The sequence below is a fragment of the Macaca mulatta genome, chromosome 5 (assembly GCF_049350105.2).
Source record: "Macaca mulatta isolate MMU2019108-1 chromosome 5, T2T-MMU8v2.0, whole genome shotgun sequence".
NCBI lineage: Eukaryota > Metazoa > Chordata > Mammalia > Primates > Cercopithecidae > Macaca > Macaca mulatta.
The window spans coordinates 152272643-152291525 of NC_133410.1; the positions used below are offsets into that span (position 1 = coordinate 152272643).

General features: G+C 36.1%; 1 protein-coding gene across 14 annotated transcripts in view; it reads left to right on the top strand.

Moving 5' to 3' along the window:
* Window positions 1-18583, top strand: part of GAB1 (GRB2 associated binding protein 1) — a 131837-nt gene extending 113254 nt beyond the window's left edge. For 5 of the 14 annotated variants that reach the window (XM_078001618.1, XM_078001619.1, XM_078001615.1 and 2 more), the window contains 6 exons: window positions 2512-2601; window positions 4201-4294; window positions 5558-5681; window positions 6518-6679; window positions 12988-13110; window positions 14278-18583. In XM_078001618.1, the coding sequence (XP_077857744.1) occupies window positions 2512-2601; window positions 4201-4294; window positions 5558-5681; window positions 6518-6679; window positions 12988-13110; window positions 14278-14436 (752 nt within the window). In that variant the 3' untranslated portion in view covers window positions 14437-18583. 14 annotated transcript variants of the gene reach the window in all.
* Window positions 18584-18883: the final 300 nt, after the last annotated feature.

The following is an 18883-nucleotide window of genomic DNA, read 5'->3' on the forward strand; positions in this document are numbered from 1 at the left end:
CATATTGGGAAATTATTAGCATTTTGAGACCAAATGCAGATGCTCAAAGGGGATGGACTACATAACTCTGAGAATTTGTACCTAAGGATCCAGGAAATGGTGTCATTACTAAGGGCATTGGAGGTGGAAAATGGCATTGGTTTGGAGGAGAAACAATTAGTTTCAGCTTCAGAAGGATAATTGGAGGTGACCTGTCAGGCAGTTGGAAGGTAGAACTAGAGAAAAAGGTGAGAAACCATAACTTGGTAAGATTTAGCAGTCATGTGACCTTGATTATTTAACCACAAACATAGATAAGATACTGGGGGCACAAAGCTGAGAAACACAAAGAGTGACCACTGGGAGATAACTATGGTGAAAAAAAGTCAGGAGGGAGCTGCAGAGCTAATGAAAACAGATCCTTCAGAAAAGGAGGAGTGTGTCTCACATATTAGGTCAAGACCAGCAAACCAAAAGTAGTTTTAAGAGCATTTTGTAATTAAACTTGACATTACTGATGTGTCAACTCTCTGTGGCATTCACGTTGACATCCCCCCAAGCCACATCTGTAAATCCAGAGTAGATAGACATAAGTGTAGGAATGAGCACATTTCTTCTTTCCTCTGCTTGGGTTCCTTAGTTTGTGACTGTGTAGCACAGAGTCAGCCACAATGGAGAGTTCAAAACTGAACTCCAAGCAGCTCCAACATAGTATCCAGCTGAATTTCCTAAGATTCTCTGTATCCCTAAAGGTCTGGAAAGGTAAGACAATGTGGTATAGAACAGGAGTGCCACACCAGCAAGTGGCAGGCTAGAGGAAGTCTTAACTCTGCCTCCGGTTAAAGTGTAACCTGAACAAATCACTTAACCCCTTTCTTTGGGTGAATCTCATTCATAAAATGAAGAAACTAGATTTGTAAGGGCCTTTCACTCCAAAATAATCATATTATTTTAGTACTAAGACTTACCCTCTGCCTCTGTTTTGTTTTGTTTTGTTTTAAGGGTAGCACACTATTTGGGGGAGTTTAAAAAGTCATCGTAGCCGGACGCAGTGGCTCACGCCTGTAATCACAGCACTTTGGGAGGCTGAGGCAGGCGGATCACGAGGTCAGGAGATCGAGACCATCCTGGCTGACACGGTGAAACCCCGTCTCTACTAAAAATACAAAAAATTAGCCAGACGAGGTGGCAGGCGCCTGTAGTCCCAGCTACTCAGGAGGCTAAGGCAGGAGAATGGAGTGAACCCAGGAGGCGGAGCTTGCAATAAGCCGAGATCCAGATGGCACCACTGCACTCCAGCCTGGGAGACAGAGCGAGACTCCCTCTCAAAAAAAAAAAAAGTTGTCATCTTCCTTTGCTTTAGAAAAGGGTCCTGCCGCTGTGGGCCCTGGGTTAGGGAGTTTTAGGGGTAGGGAGTGAATCTTGCCCAAAATTTTAGTATTTACCTTTTAAAATCAGGCTGCCTCATTTCTGAATAAACTGAATGTATTGTCTAACTTAGAAAATTGGTTAGGAAATTTTTATTTTTTATAACCTCTACAGAATTATATTTTAAGAAGCTTTGAGATTTCGGTAGGTAAGGTGCTAGATATCAGCATTTAACCAGCAAATTCTGATTCTGCCACCTAATAGATGTCAACTCAACTTTGTAAATTCCAAGAAAAAAGAAAATTTAGTGCCACTAATAATGGAGTAGCTTAAATCACTGATTCAAATGATATTGCAACTCTGGCATCCAGGCTTCTAATGGGAAAGATGCCTTTCATAGGCTTTTCAGCAGTGCTTTTATGTGGCAGACATTAAATGAAAGGAAGACGATGGTAACTGAATTTATGCTTTCATATACTTAATTAAACTGAAGCTAGGCAATCAGTATAACCAGAATCTAAACATCTAATTCTTGCAGATGAAGCCATTGGGCAACCAGTTAGTATCCAGAGGAAAGAAATGTTGGTCTTTTATTGGTTTTAGATTAGTAAATATAGTAGTGGCCACTTGCTTCTCTAGAAGAATCTTGGTTAGGAGGTGCAGGAAAAGATTAAGGTTTTAAAAACATCTCTACCAAATTAGAAAAGTAATATTACAAGGACATAGGCCTTCAGGCTTTCATATGAGACACCAGATTTCAAAGAAAAGAAAGATGTAATTGAGATCTGACTAGGGTATTCTACAAATTTTTTATTTGATCCAGTTTTCTAAGACATGTTAGAAGAAAAACTAACATGGCACATATTTTCCCTCTGTTCCCCCAAATGAAGATAACAACTAACCAGGCTGATTATCGCACTAAAATCCTACCATCTTTTATACCTCCTTGCTGCTTACATCGTTGCATGTAAATTCCTCTTTTCCGTTGTGCTGAGCATGAGCATGAATTTTATGTAGCAAGACTGAAATATTCTCCACAACAAACTTTTGTTCATGCTTTTAGATGTAACATTTTTGCACAGGGCTCTGTTGCATTTTTTACAGAATCCATTTTCCAATTAATAAATAACGTTATATTAAGAGAGTCTTCTTTTTACCAATTAGGTCAAAGTCCTAAAATTTTAAGACTCAAACCCCATGGTTTAGAGCGAACTGATTCACAAACCATAGGTGACTTTGCTACAAGAAGAAAGGGTATGTACTTTAGCACCGCATGTGGTATGGGGCATTGGGAATTTATTTTGTAATGTTCTTTTTTTTTTTCTAAAAGAAGAACCTTAAATACTATTGCTGTTGTAAATAGAACTTTCCAGCACATTATTTCTAAAATGAATGCTTCCCATGTATGCCATTAACAACAGCATGTTAAATATTTGATAATATATGATATTCATTCTCCTTTTGCATTATTCTTTTAACTTTTTAGACAACATTTTATCCTTTAAATTTGTGAACTGTTTGTGATTTTCTGTTGTCTTCTGTCTTTATGTATATGTATTCTGTTCTGACACAAAAGAATCATTTCCATGGATTAATTGTGCCATTATTTAAAATCTAACAGCTAAACTGCTATTAGCCTTTGGGTGTCAAAAAGTAAAACATTAACAGTTAAAGAAATACTTTCAGTCAGCAGAATATTCTGTATCTGTCTATTTTAAGAATATAGACAAGCAAAATGGTTTTAGCTAAAATTTAATAAGTTAATTTGGTCTTCATTATATATGAGTTGACAAAATACTTATGAGCCTCAATGTGTATGGTCCTTTAAAATGACCATTCATTTTATAGTGTAATGGTAATTATGCCATAATTGATTAAAATTGAATATACATGGGCAAAGACTATAAATAAATCTGGAAAGATGAAATTTTTTGTTAAGAGTGGCAGAATGAAACATAACTGAAATATTTACCTAATATGTTTAGGTAGTCTCCTAAAATATCTAGTATTAAATAGTATTGTTTTAGTTCTTTTGCTCACTCCATAAATTTCTGAAAAAATCTCAGTTTTGACTTTAAGAAAATGGCTGAGAACTCTGGTATATACTGGTTTAATTGTCTACTGCAATGTGAGGTAAATAAAGATCACTTATAAATGAAAATTATTATTAGCATTTACTTAATTGTATATAATTTAGGAAGAGATTTGTTGGTTAAATTACACTAACAATTTGAAGTAAAATAATTGTGGCCTTTTTTCAGAGTAGAGTTTGGATCTAAAGATATAAATATTGTTTCGTTTTGTTTGTTTCCAGACTGGACATGAATTATTTTAAAAGATTTGAACATTTTTTTGGTTTGGGGTTTTAACAAAGTTTTGTTTTTAATAGTTTCTATGCATCATTTTATATATATAGTTATATACTTCAGTATTGAAGAATAGGAATGATTTTACATAGATGATTAAATTTCCTTATTGAGTATGAAATTGGTGAAATAATTTATCAAATAATGAAACGTATAAAGCAACCATAGAGAAACTGGGTCACATTACTCTTTCTTCATCTCATTTAGTTTATATTCATAAAACATGTACTTAGGCAACATGTTGTAATAGAGGTTTAGGCTTTGAGGTAACAATCATGAAACATTTGATTTAGCTTTTACCACTAATTACTTAGCTATGTAACCTTGGGCAAATCATGTAACATTCATGAACCTCATTTCATATGTGTAACTAGGTGGTCTTAGGTTTGCTCTATCAAATATAGAGTTACAGAGAGAGAATCTTGTTTGTTTTCCAAAGTTCTGTACACTAAAAATCTCTTTTTCTCTCTTTTTTTTTTTTTTTCAGTCAAGCCAGCACCTTTAGAAATAAAACCTTTGCCAGAATGGGAAGAATTACAAGCCCCAGTTAGATCTCCCATCACTAGGAGTTTTGCTCGAGAGTAAGTCCTTTGTCTAAAATATGTAGTTTGTATGAATAATGTGACTATCTAGAATTGTTCATTATCCTGGAAAATATCTAGAATAGTGGTTCTCAATGGATGATCTGAAGAGCCCCCTTTTAAGGGGTTCTGTGAAGTCAAAACCATTTTCATTAATATATTAAGATGTTATTTCCTGTATTTATTCTCCTACTGAGTGTACAGTGGAGTTTTCCAGAGGTTACATGATAAGTGATGATATCATTGTGACACCCAATAGAATGTGTGTATTTGTGTACTACTTGTGTTTTAAAAAATAGTCTATTCTCATTTCTAATACGGCAAAATGAATAGGTACAACTCATGTAAACAAAAATTTCTTGGGATTCTCAATAATTTTTAAGAGTATAAAAGGTTTATGAAACCAAACATTTCTGAGGATTACTAATCTTGAAAATGTGGTCGTCTCTTGTGGAGATTATGTAACCGAGACTTATTTGCCACTTTTTTTTTTTTTTTTTGAGACAGAGTCTCGCTCTGTCGCCCAGGCTGGAGTGCAGTGGCAGGATCTCAGCTCACTGCAAGCTCCGCCTCCCGGGTTTACGCCATTCTCCTGCCTCAGCCTCCCGAGTAGCTGGGACTACAGGCGCCCGCCACCTCGCCCGACCAGTTTTTTGTATTTTTTAGTAGAGATGGGGTTTCACTGGGTTAGCCAGGATGATCTCGATCTCCTGACCTCGTGATCCGCCCGTCTCGGCTTCCCAAAGTGCTGGGATTACAGGCTTGAGCCACCGCTCCTGGCCACCAAGACTTATTTAAATGTATATAGGAAAATGAGAGGAATTTATGAAGTTACAAACCTACGTTGAACATATGTTCATGTTTTACATGTGTGTGTATATATATTATATATTATGTATATTATATTATATATTATGTATTATATATTATATATAGTTTTTTTAAAAATAGAAATTCTTGTCTTCCGTTTTATATCTGTAACTTTCTACTTATCACCAAGTCACTGGTAGTGGGTATTTTTGGGGGGGGGGACTTGTTTTACACAAAATATTTTGCTGTCCAAAATACACTTTTATAAAACAGTTATAAATATTAGTTATGTGTTTGTGCACAAAAATTATGTCATTATAAATTTGTACAATGAATGATTGTAAACATAAGGGAATATTTCTGAAAGAATGCAGACTATCATTTTTATTTGGGGAATAATTTTAGGTATTATTGTCAAGGCTTATGTTTGTGATAACATGTTTCTGTAATTAGCTCTTCTAGGTTTCCCATGTCCCCCCGACCGGATTCAGTGCATAGCACAACTTCAAGCAGTGACTCACATGACAGTGAAGAGAATTATGTTCCCATGAACCCAAACCTGTCCAGTGAAGACCCAGTATGTAAAGTTTTAACTTCTCCTTTTCTGAGCAGCCCTTTTCAGTCATTCAAGCTAGAACTGTTCTGTCTATAAATTTTATCCTCATATCTTTATATACTTAAGAAAAAGCAATAAAAGACAACTTTTTAAAAGCTTATTAAAAATAATGTCATAAACTCTAAAAACAATAAAAGGTGAAAGTAAACTGTAAATGAGTTTAAAAAAAAAAGTTGCCTGGCACAGCAGCACAACCCTGTAGTTTCAGCTGTTTGGGAGGCTGAGGTGGGAGGATCACTTGAGTCCTTGAGTCCAGCGGTTTGAGGCTAGCCTGGGCAACATGTCACCCCATGTCTAATAGAAAAAAAATAAAGTTTTCAGTTATATCTCATATAAGAGATACTTGATTTTTGATACTCTTCAAGAAAATACACTGGCAGCATTTTATAATACAGTTCTCTAAGGCCGTGTCACAGCACTCTAGTGGTGAAATGGTCTTATAAATAAGTAATATACCCTTAGATAGGTGTAAAGATTAAAGAAGACCTCTTATAAACATAACATGTTTAGTTGGCTATACTATCATAAAGCATGAGAATTTTCTAATGGTAGTGAGCATTTTGTTCCTCAGAAATCAGGTAGTTGCCAGAAAATACTTCAAATGTTTAAGAATACAAACCAATTTTAGTTTTAAAAAATATTTGGCTTTAGCTTTTCCTTAAGTCAGATTTAATGTTTGCTTTGTTATTTGTATTTTAGTAGATAAGTATATCTGTTAGGATTAAATTTCCCTCTGAATAAAAGAGAATAAATATTCGTGACTCAAGAGAGAATTTTCTTTCTTTCTCATGGAAAAGTCTGGAGAGAATCAATCCAAGGCTGTTGTGGCAGCTCTGTTCCATAGAGTCTTCAGGGATTCAGACCTTTTCCAGCTCTCCGGTCTGCTTTCCTTCGGTGTGGCACATATGCTCATTGGACAAGATGACGCTCCAGCCAACAGAGCCACATGCCAACTCCAGGTGGAGGAAAGGGAGAAAAAGAAGGGTACAGCCCAACTGCCTCATAAGGACAGTTCCTCGAAACTGCTGTATACAAACCATTAACCAGAACTTAGCCTGTGTGGCCACACTGAGACACAAAGGAGCTAGAAAACATGGCCTTAGATCCGAGAAACAGTGAGCCCACCTGAAAATCCCATGCATATGGGAGCAGGGAGAGCAGGTATTGAGGGACAGTCAGGCCATATCTACCAGGATAAGCAAATACCTAATGTCAAAATTTGGAATCAGTAACATTTTAGTGGCCCTATATTATTTAAAATAGCCCTATTTAGAGGTATAAAATAGAAAGCCCAATTCTATCAATGAATTGGTTTTTCATCCTTTATAGACTTTAGGCAGAACCAGGTTTCTTACAACTATATGTTGTCAGGAAACATAATTAAGTGATATGAACAACTTGATTTTGTGCTTAAATTACTTGACTTTAAAATATTACCAAATCTTAGCCAGGCACAATGGCATGCGCCTGTAGTCCCAGCTACCCAGGAGACTGAAGCAAGAGGATCTGTTGAGCCTAGGAGTTCACACCTAGCCTGGGCAACATAGTGAGACCTCGTCTATAAAAATTTTTTAAATATCAAATGTATAAAGTGTTCAAAAATATCCTTGAGGAATCGCCATACTGTTTTCCATAATGGTTGAACTAGTTTACAATCCCACCAACAGTGTAAAAGTGTTCCTATTTCTCCACATCCTCTCCAGCACCTGTTGTTTCCTGACTTTTTAATGATTGCCATTCTAACTGGTGTGAGATGGTATCTCATTGTGGTTTTGATTTGCATTTCTCTGATGGCCAGTGATGATGAGCATTTTTTCATGTGTCTGTTGGCTGTATGAATGTCTTCTTTTGAGAAGTGTCTGTTCATATCCTTTGCCCACTTTTTGATGGGGTTGTTTATTTTTTTCTTGTAAATTTGACTGAGTTCTTTATAGGTTCTGGATATTAGCCCTTTGTCAGATGAGTAGATTGCAAAAATTTTCTCCCAGGTTGCCTGTTCACTCTGATGGTAGTTTCTTTTGCTGTGCAGAAGCTCTTTAGTTTAATTAGATCCCATTTGTCAATTTTGACTTTTGTTGCCATTGCTTTTGGTGTTTTAGACATGAAGTCCTTGCCCATGCCTATGTCCTGAATGGTATTACCTAGGTTTTCTTCTAGGGTTTTTATGGTATTAGGTCTAACATTTAAGTCTCTAATCCATCTTGAATTAATTTTCGTATAAGGAGTAAGGAAAGGATCCAGTTTCAGCTTTCTACTTATGGCTAGCCAATTTTCCCAGCACCATTTATTAAATAGGGAATCCTTTCCCCATTTCTTGTTTTTCTGAGGTTTGTCAAAGATCAGATGGCTGTAGATGTGTGGTATTATTTCTGAGGACTCTGTTCTGTTCCATTGGTCTATATCTCTGTTTTGGTACCAGTACCATGCTGTTTTGGTCAAGGATCTAGAACTAGAAGTACCATATGACCCAGCCATCCCATTACTGGGTATATACCCAAAGGATTATAAATCATGCTGCTATAAAGACACATGCACACGTATGTTTATTGCGGCACTATTCACAATAGCAAAGACTTGGAATCAACCCAAATGTCCATCAGTGACAGACTGGATTAAGAAAATGTGGCACATATACACCATGGAATACTATGCAGCCATAAAAAAGGATGAGTTTGTGGTCTTTGTAGGGACACGGATACAGCTGGAAACCATCATTCTCAGCAAACTATCACAAGAACAGAAAACCAAACACCGCATGTTCTCACTCATAGGTGGGAACTGAACAATGAGATCACTCGGACTCGGGAAGGGGAACATCATACACCGGGGCCTATCATGGGGAGGGGGCGGGGGGGGAAGGATTGCATTGGGAGTTATACCTGATGTAAATGACGAGTTGATGGGTGCTGACGAGTTGATGGGTGCAGCACAGCAACATGGCACAAGTATACATATGTAACAAACCTGCACGTTATGCACATGTACCCTAGAACTTAAAGTATAATAAAAAAGAAAAGAAAAAAGTATTCAAAAATAATATAATCAATATATCAATAATATTTTCACTGATATTTCAAGGCAGGGTAATTTTTATTGACTTTTGTATTCGCTACTTTTCAATTTATTATTATTTAAGTTAATTAGTTTTCCTCAGTATAGTAAGTTGACTCTAGTAAAACCCTAGATCCTAAATTCTCGGTCAGAGTAGATATTGTCACCTATTTCCAACTTTGGGTAGTTAAGTGAACTGTTTTTTTATTGTAAAGTAGTTAGAGTATTTTCGGAGGTACTAAAGACTGTGTCTTTTTGCCCAAAATAGTAAATAGCCATAAAAATTTTGGAAAGGCCCATATAATAGGAAAGTTTAAAAATGTGATTTGTCATAGGTAAGTATTAGATGAAGGGAAAAGATGAAAAAGAAGAGTATTACAATCAGAAATCAAAGGAAATCAAAATACAATTTTTTTTTTTTTTTTTTTTTGAGATAGAGTCTCGCTCTGTCGCCCAGGCTGGAGTGCAGTGGCCGGATCTCAGCTCACTGCAAGCTCCATTTCCTGGGTTTATGCCATTCTCCTGCCTCAGCCTCCCGAGGAGCTGGGACTACAGGCGCCCGCCACCTCGCCCGGCTAGATTTTTGTATTTTTTAGTAGAGATGGGGTTTCACCAGGGTAGCCAGGATGGTCTCGATCTCCTGACCTCGTGATCCGCCCGCCTCGGCCTCTCAAAGTGCTGGGATCACAGGCTTGAGCCACCGTGCCCGGCCTTTTTTTTTTTTTTTTACACCTAATGCCATTAAGCCACAAAGGTACTTTTACTTGTCACCAGTAGAGGTGTCTAAATAAACACAATGTGGTGAATTTCTTTTTTTTTTTTTTTCTTTTCGGAGACAGATTCTCGTTCTGTCACCTAGGCTGGAATGCAGTGGCATGATCTCAGCTCTCTGCAGCCTCCACCTCCTGGGTTTTAAACAATTCTCCTGACTCAGCCTCCTGAGTAGCTGGGATGACAGGTTTGCGCCACCACTCCCGACTAATTTTTGTGTTTTTGATAGAGATAGGGTTTCATCATGTTGCCCAGGATGGTCTCAAACTCCTGACCTCAAATGATCTGCCTGCCTTGGCTTCCCAAAGTGCTGGGATTACAGGCGTGAGCCACTGCACCTGGCCTGTGATGAATTTCTGAAGTACTTAGGTCCTATGTATTAGAAAAAAGCACAAGTGACCCAGGAGGACATACCTATCTACCAAGTACAACAGAAAAGTTAACAGTGCCAATTCCATCTCCTCATGCTGCCAAATACAAGGACTCATCATAGTCCATTCAACTCTCCCTTAGAAAAGAATATGAGAATTATAGCAAATATTTAACAAACTTCTTTAATTTTGGATCAAAACTCATGCATTATCAAGTGAATTCTGAATGTGACACCTGAAATTCAAATGATGGTAAACCATAACTAAAGGCAGACATATTGTTATGTGATAATAACAAAAATATGTTAAATGATTTCACATAATTTTTTAAAAATCTAGGCCACGTGTGGTGGCTCACACCTGTAATCCCAGCACTTTAGGAGGCCGAAGCGGATCACCTGAGCTTAGTAGTGTGAGACCAGCCTGGCCAACCTGGTGAAACCCCGTCTTTACTAAAAATACAAAAATTAGCCAGGTGTGGTGGCAGACGCCTGTAATCCCAGTTAGGAGGCTGAGGCAGGAGAATTGCTTGAGCCCACAAGGCAGAGATTGCAGTGAGCCAAGATCAAGCCACTGCCCTCCAGCCCAGGCGACAAAGCAAGAGTCCACCTCAAAAAAAAAAAAAAAAAATCTAGCACTACTGGTTTGTTATTTAATTCAAAGAACACTTATAATACCTTGTAGAATCTTAGAGTTTCTCTAAACTGTTTTGGGAAAATACTGGGTGAAAGGCTAGAATACAGACAGGCTGTTCCCACTGGAGATTAAATCAAGAGCAAATAGACTTCCTTGTAGACACACAAATGTTAACAATACTTAAAGATGGAAAAATGTTCAGTTCTAGTAATAGCAGACATAAAATAGGTTAACTAGCCACCCTGAGAAATTCTGTTTAAGAGCAGCTTACTGGTATAATGCATGCAGGTCTTTTGAATGCATACATTTCTTTTATAGCCTTGTAATACTGTGAACACTTCTAGATATTTCTAATCAGAGAAATGGAGGTTATGGGTCTTTCATTGATCACATTTGAATATAGAATTTTCCACACGCACATGGCTGATTTTATGTGACAATGATGTATAGAGTCATTCAGGTAAAAAATTTCATGATGATTTCAGTTTCTCCATGAATTAGAAAAAAGGGAGGGATTGCTATTTATATTGAGGACCAAAACTTGCTTACATTTTTTGTGTTCTACATGTTATTTTTGATTTTTTGTTTTTTTCAGACAGAGTTTCCCTGTTTCCCAGGCTGGAGTGCAGTGGCGCGATCTTGGCTCACTGCAACCTCCACCTCCCGGGTTCAAATGATTAGCCTGTCTCAACCTCCCAAGTAGCTGGGATTACAGGCGCCCACCACCACACCCAGCTAATTTTTGTAGTTTTTAGTAAAGATGGGGTTTCACCATGTTGGCCAGGCTGGTCTCGAACTCCTGACCTCAGGTGGTCCCCCCTGCCTCAGCCTCCCAAAGTGCTGGGATTACAGGCCTGAGCCACTGCGCCTAGCCGTTTTCTGTATTTTTTTTAATGTTTTATTTGCAGTAATTGATACATTTGGTTTAAAAAATCTGTTTCTTCAAATAGGAACATTACATTTAGTTGTGCAGGTTGTTTACTGCATAAACATACTGCATACCTGATTATATGAAATTCAGGCTATGTGCTGCTCACCACGCTGCACTCGCCCACAGCACAGAGCTGTGTCACCCCAGTGCAAGCACCACCTTTTAATAATTTGCAAAAAGGTTCCATACCAGCTATTAGCAGCCTTGCTACAAAATGAGGGAATAGTGTCAATATTTCCCTAGAAGTGTCTTTTCCCTAAGGCACAGTTTTTTCTGTTTAACCTAAGCAAAAAGAAATGAAGTAGCAACATAAAAAGAATCAACAGAACCACCAGATGTATGCAGTTTTCAAATTGTTTTATTCATCATAACATGTACAAATTTTTAACTTTGTTAAATCATTATGGTTTTCTTCAAAAGTATGAGATAATATATAAGCATTAATATCAACAGTGCACAAGGATGAAAATCCCTAATGAGAAATACAGTCTTGCATATGAGAAGCCAAGAACATTTCTAGATTGGGTTAAAAGGAGTAAGGCATGGAAACAAGTCACTTGTTTGAGCACATGTATAATAGAACCCTGTTGTAATTAGAGTGGAGGGAATATATAGGGACTTAGGTTCATGCCAGCTTTTTCTTTCTATTTAGCATTGATCTTTCATTTTTCTGCCTCAAGGTTTTTGGTCCTGTTGTTTATTGCTGTCATCTATCTTCCCACCTTCTTTACCTTTTTTTTAGAGAGTAGTCCTACTGTACAAATCATCTGAAATGGTTATTTACAAATTCCAGAGTTGTCTTCACTCTACTCTCTTTAAAATCTTAGCACTATTTTTGTCCAAAATTTTAATTCTTTTTAAACCCACAAGTTAGTATTATTAGTGCTCTTATTATATAAACTATGCTTATTTACGTTTTTCTGCATGTTTAGCGGCTTCTTTATCACTTCTTCTTGTATCTCAGGCCTTCCTTAGGTAATAATTTTCCTTCTCTCTTAAATACGTACTTTAAAATGTATGCCTTTCAGGAAGGAAAAGATCAGGCTAAGGAAATTAAGTGGTAAAAAAATCCAGATGATTGAAACAAAATAGACTTAGCCAATGGAGTCAAACAAAGTTTAGTGTGAAAGCCTTTAAATAAAATGCAGAAAGTTTTTTAAAAATTTAATTGGAAAGCAAGGAATATAAAGATCCTGTAAACACATAATTGAGTACAGATATAATTTTAATAATGTTCAAGTTGGGTTATCATAGCAGACTATCTCTTGATGTCTCAATCTTAGTGTGAACCAAGTTTAACTTTTGAAACTACGTTTAGCTTGCTCTAAGCTAGGCTTTAATCAGTTTTTTAAATATTACTTATTTTCTTTCTATCCTAAAAGGTTGTTTAACTTTTTAAGCTATGTCCTCTTGAAAGCAAAGATTTAGGCTTCCGTAGATGTCCAACAGTATGAGTGGTATGTCTGGTGAATGTCTGACCGTTGATTTTGTTGTCTAATACTTTCAGAATCTCTTTGGCAGTAACAGTCTTGATGGAGGAAGCAGCCCTATGATCAAGCCCAAAGGAGACAAACAGGTGGAATACCTAGATCTCGACTTGGATTCTGGGAAATCCACACCACCACGTAAGGTGAGTGACATGTGACGTGCCTCTTCTGTGTATACAGTTCACACTTCAAACCTGAAGAATTATCTCCTTTGGGATAATTTTATTAAGTTATGTTTAATATAAATTTAGTCTGGTCTGCTACTTGATGCTGTCTCGTAAACCACAAATAACATAGTTATGGAGAGTGATTTTTTTTTTCCTTTCTGACAGTTAGAAATTTTACACTTTCTACTCTTTTAGTGGTTACTATTGAAATAGTTATTTAACAAATTCTTTTTTTTTTTTTTTTTTTTTCTGAGACAGAGTCTTGCTCTGTTGCCTAGGCTGGAATGCAGTAGTGTGATCTTGGCTCACTGCAACCTCCGCTTCGCAGGTCCAAATGATTCTTCTGCCTCAGCCTCCCAAATAGCTGAGATTACAGATGTGCACCACCACTCCTGGCTAATTTTTGTATTTTTAGTAGAGACACAGTTTCACCATGTTGGTCAGGATGGTCTCTAACTCCTGACCTCAAGTGATCTACCCACCTCAGCCCTCCAAAGTGCTGGGATTACAGGCGGAAGCCACTGCGTCCATAATTTAATGAATTCTAATGTTAACCGGTATAGTGTCTTTACTCTCCTTAAAATGTTCAAATTATGTGCTATTTTTGTCCAAAATTTTAATGTTATCTTTTTTGTTAAACCCACAAATTAGATAGTATTATTACTGCTCTTATTATATAACAATGTTTATTTACATTTTCCTACATGTTTACCAGCTTATCATTCCTTACTATTTCTGACTTTCCTTCTGCAATAATTTTCCCTCCACCTGAAAGGAAGGTGAAAGGACACTTCTAGGGAAATACTGATCATGAGGTCAGGAGTTTGAGACCAGCCTGACCAATATGGTGAAACCCTGTCTCTACTAAAAATGCAAAATTAGCCGGGCATGGTGGCACATGCCTGTAATCCCAGCTACTCAGGAGGCTGAGACAGGAAAATTGCTTGAACCCACGAGGCGGAGGTTGCAGTGAGCTGAGATCGCGCCATTGCACTCCAGCCTGGGCAACAAGATCAAAACTCCTTCTCCAAAAAAAAAAAAAAATAGTATTCGCAGTGCATGTGTGTTTGTGTTTTAAGACTGAGTTGTACTCAGAAACACTCCTTTATATGTTGGATTTTTTGTTTTTTCTTTGTGTTTTAGCAAAAGAGCAGTGGCTCAGGCAGCAGTGTAGCAGATGAGAGAGTGGATTATGTTGTTGTTGACCAACAGAAGACCTTGGCCCTAAAGAGTACCCGGGAAGCCTGGACAGATGGGAGACAGTCCACAGAATCAGAAACGCCAACAAAGAGTGTGAAATGAAAATATTGCCTTGCCATTTCTGAACAAAAGAAAACTGAATTGTAAAGATAAATCCCTTTTGAAGAATGACTTCACACTTCTACTGTAGGTAGATCCTCAAATGAATAGAGTTGAAGTCAAAGGACCTTTCTGACATAATCAAGCAATTTAGACTTAAGTGGTGCTTTGTGGTATCTGAACAATTCATAACATGTAAATAATGTGGGAAAATAGTATTGTTTAGCTCCCAGAGAAACGTTTGTTCCATAGTTAACACACTCGTAGTATTACTGTATTTATGCACTTTTTCATCTAAAACATTGTTTCAGGTATTCCCAGTGTACCTTACCATAATTCCTTTGGGAGTTCTTGTTTGTTGTCACACTACTTTATATAACAATACTAAGTCAACTAAGCTACTTTTAGATTTGGAAATTGCTGTTTAAACTACAGTCTAACAACATTAAAATGAGAGGTAGATTCACAAGTTAACTTTCTAACTGAAGCTTCAGGTGATAACCATTAGCTTATACTTGGACTCATCATTTGTTGCCTTCCAAAATGCTGAGGATAATGTACGTACTGGTGTCAGGACCTAGTTCTCTGGTTAATGTATGTTTAGTTTTTAATGGTGGAACTTTGTTATATTTTGTTAATTACAGTGTTTTTGGTTCATTGAGTGAAGATTCCGCCGGGTGGGATCTTGCACCTTTGAAAGACTGAATAATTACACTACCAAGGAAGCCTGCAAATCATTGATGGCATGCAGTGATGATGTGCTCTTACACTTGTTAACATGTATTAAGTGTTATTTGCAAAAGGTAGATTATGTAACTAATCAGGTACGTACCAGGCAGTGATGTGCTAATACACTGATCAGGTTTAGACAATGAGCTTTGGTTGTGTTCTTGTTAGTCCTAATATTGGTTTTCAGTTTGGAATTAATAAAGCAGTTGACATTCACTGTTAGTTACAGCAACATACTGTGATTTTTAATTAGATAGTAATTCAGATTTATTACTCTATGAAATTCTGTCTTGACACCATAGTGCCCTTTCTATGATTTTTTTACTTAATATTCTTCTTGGCCTTATATTTAAATCCCTATGCAATTAATATTTTATATCTGCATTTTTTTAAAAAAAAATAGATGTTATATAAGTGATTCTTATATGTAGCACCGGTTGCTTTTCCACTAAAAGAATTACAGATTTTGTACTGTGATTTATATTCACTGCCCCAATTCAAGAAATATTGGAGCCTTGCTACAATGTGAAATGTTAGCCATGGACTCCTTCCAACCAGATTTCGGAAACCACCAGAGGGATGGTATAATTCTGTCTCACCTATAACATGGTCCTGTGACATAGATATTAAGACCACAAGTTATAGTGAGGCTACAATTATATTCATCTGTCTTGGCTTTCCAACATAATTTAGAAAGCACATATAGTTGTTTTTTAACCAAGTTACATACAATCTCATGTACTGATTTGAGACTTACAACAATTTTTGGAGGGGGCATAGAGAAAGGAGTGCCCACAGTTGAGGCATGATTCCCTCCATTCAGACCTCTAACTGTTGCCTGAGTACACAGATGTGCCCTGATTTCTGGCCCATTGGCCATAGTACTGTGCCTAATCACTGTAATAGGTTTATTTTCCCAATCCACAAACTAAAAATGTTCATAACAAGATGAATTGTAGACTAGTAACATTTGATGTTAAAACATTTGATGTTAAAACATCAAATGTTATATTTGCTTTAACATTAATTTTTTAAATATTTGCTTCTTTTTAAACAAAAACTAAAACCCAGAAGTGAATTTTTAGGTGGATTTTTAAATAAACAAGATTGAGTTTGGTGTGCAAGCTGTTTTATAATGAAACCACAAAATAAAATCTAAAATCACTGAAATGTGCCTAAACTATCAAAACACATGATACAGCTAATGTGTAAAGATACTAAATGCTGTTACTTGGAGGATGAATATATTTAAGACTTAAAACACAATAATAAGTACATGATTCATTCAAAAATAAAAATCTTTACAGCTGCCTATCAGAAGGGTCTAAAGCACTTATGAATGTTTTTAGTCTAATTTATCATTGACTTTTTACAAGTCACCATATTTGAAGATCTGTAGCACTCTGATTTTCAGAAAATTTTTCATTCTGAATAATTTTTAAATGGTGATGTATTAGAAAGGCAGTTTGCTTTAGAAAACTAAATCGCATTGAACATTGTATTCAAGAATTAAATTAAAAGTTTCTTACAGAGCAGTATTTTCCAAAAGTTTTTAGCACTAGAATCTTCTTTAGATGAAATTTTATGTATAGCCCCAATACATAAAGCCTGAAAACTCAATTTTATCAATATAAATGTATTTTAGGTTCACATTATGCTTATTCATTTTGGCTCATTACTAAGCATAATAAGATTCTGAATTAACACAAATGTGGAGTTATACATAGTTGATGAAACCAGCAGCCAATTTATAGCTGTGCCCTATTTTATATGTATACTTAATCAAGAAAATTTTGATTCACACAAATGTAAGCAAAAATAATAGGTTTTAAACATACATCTCAGGAAATTTTTTAATTAGAGATAGCTAAAGTTATTCAAGATCTATACAAAGATAATTATCCTGGTAGTGCAAGTTAATACATAAGCAGTCTCCAGTATGGTAAAGTAGGGTATGTAACACATCAGAATGTGCATTTTTATTAAGTTTTAAAATATGTAAGTATAAAAACTAAATTTGAATCAAACCCTTTTAACTCACCTCCAAGAAGCTACACTTTGGCCAGGAATGGGCTAAAAACCACTGGTTCACCATGTGACAGTTACGATGTTGGAGATTGGAAATCTTTCTTCCACATTAGAGTTCTTTACCTTAATTCCTTATTTTGAAAAATTGTAAGATTTTATGAAGGTTTGAATACCAAAGCACAGTTCTGCTTTCAAACATTAAAATTCAAACTTGAAAAAGCTGTTTAACCCATGGAAGATATCATTTAGTAAGATGTAAAAGATTTTTTAAATCTACACTTCAGTTTATACATCTTTATCATTATCAATACTATATAAGTTACTGTGAGCATTTTAGAGAATTCCATAAAGGTACTATGAGTGTGTCTGTATGTGTGTGTATATATAGCATTGTATTTAATCATAGACTAAATTTAATTTGATATAGAAATATTACTTGTACATTAAGGTCATAATTTCTGCTGGACTCTTTTATATTTAATTAATGGGGATTATAGTCTTCCTTCATAAATGCATTTAAACCGGAAATTGAACACCAGTGTTTTTCTTTTTCTACTTATGGGGAATTGTCTGCTTCCCCCTTTAGAGAAAACAGTATTTTTATATTTTGTTAAAATATTAACTACTTTATGCCTACACACTATGCTGTAGATACTGATCATAATTCTTGGGTGTTCACAAACACTCCTAGTGCCTCTTTTTTTAGCCCGTTGAAAGTGTTGGTATTACTACTTTCACTACAGAGCCTTTGGCCCTCTAATAATGCTGAGGTGGGCTGATCCTTCCTGTTTCTGTCTTCGGATCATTCTGGTAGGTCTCCTCCTCCATTGTCAGGTAAGCAATCAGGTCCATGACAGGGATTGGACATAGGAACAAATTAAGTGGGTACACACAGTGAGAAAGATACATACATTCTGTGGTAACAACTACTGTCAATAACATCTGATGTTACATGCACATTTATATATATATAATTTTAAAAACTGAACTATGAGAAGCCATGGTATAAATGAATATTGTAGACATCATGGACTTGATATGATAGAAATCAATTGTCAGGTTGAGATAGTTGTTTTTAATCTGTCTAAATAGTTTATGCATTACTACAGTTAAAAATAATTTAATTTGTCTTCTATAGACTTAATTTTATTCCGGTTCAGTGTAATCTCTGTTAACAGAGTTTCAGCAAACTGATTGGTCAAGGTATTAACATAACTTCTACTTCCTTTACTTAAAAAGATGTGGTTTTATGTAAGTTCTTGATTACTGATGATCATCCCAAATTTTGACAACAAAATCATATGTATAAATTTATTTCTTCCCTCTTGCTCATCATCTTTTGTAAAGGTCCATTGTAGATCTTTTCTGCTACCAAATAAAACTTTTCAAACAATTTGGTTTCAAGACCTTAAATAGACAATTTGGATACTAAGATTGTGAACTGATAAGGACATTTAAATTTGTATTTCCAATCCTTCCTTAGAGTCTTTGTCTGCATCAAAAACCCAATTCTGCCATTAACTGTGCTTCCCAGTCCCACCTCTGTATGTCACTCATTTTCTGCAATAAAGATCTCACTAAATCATGTTGAAACACAAGTCATGATCCTCTCTAACTAAATAGGAAAAGCTCCCCGGAAAAACTCTGTTGCCACATGCACATGCCCTGTTACTCCTCCAGCCAGCCAGTGCTG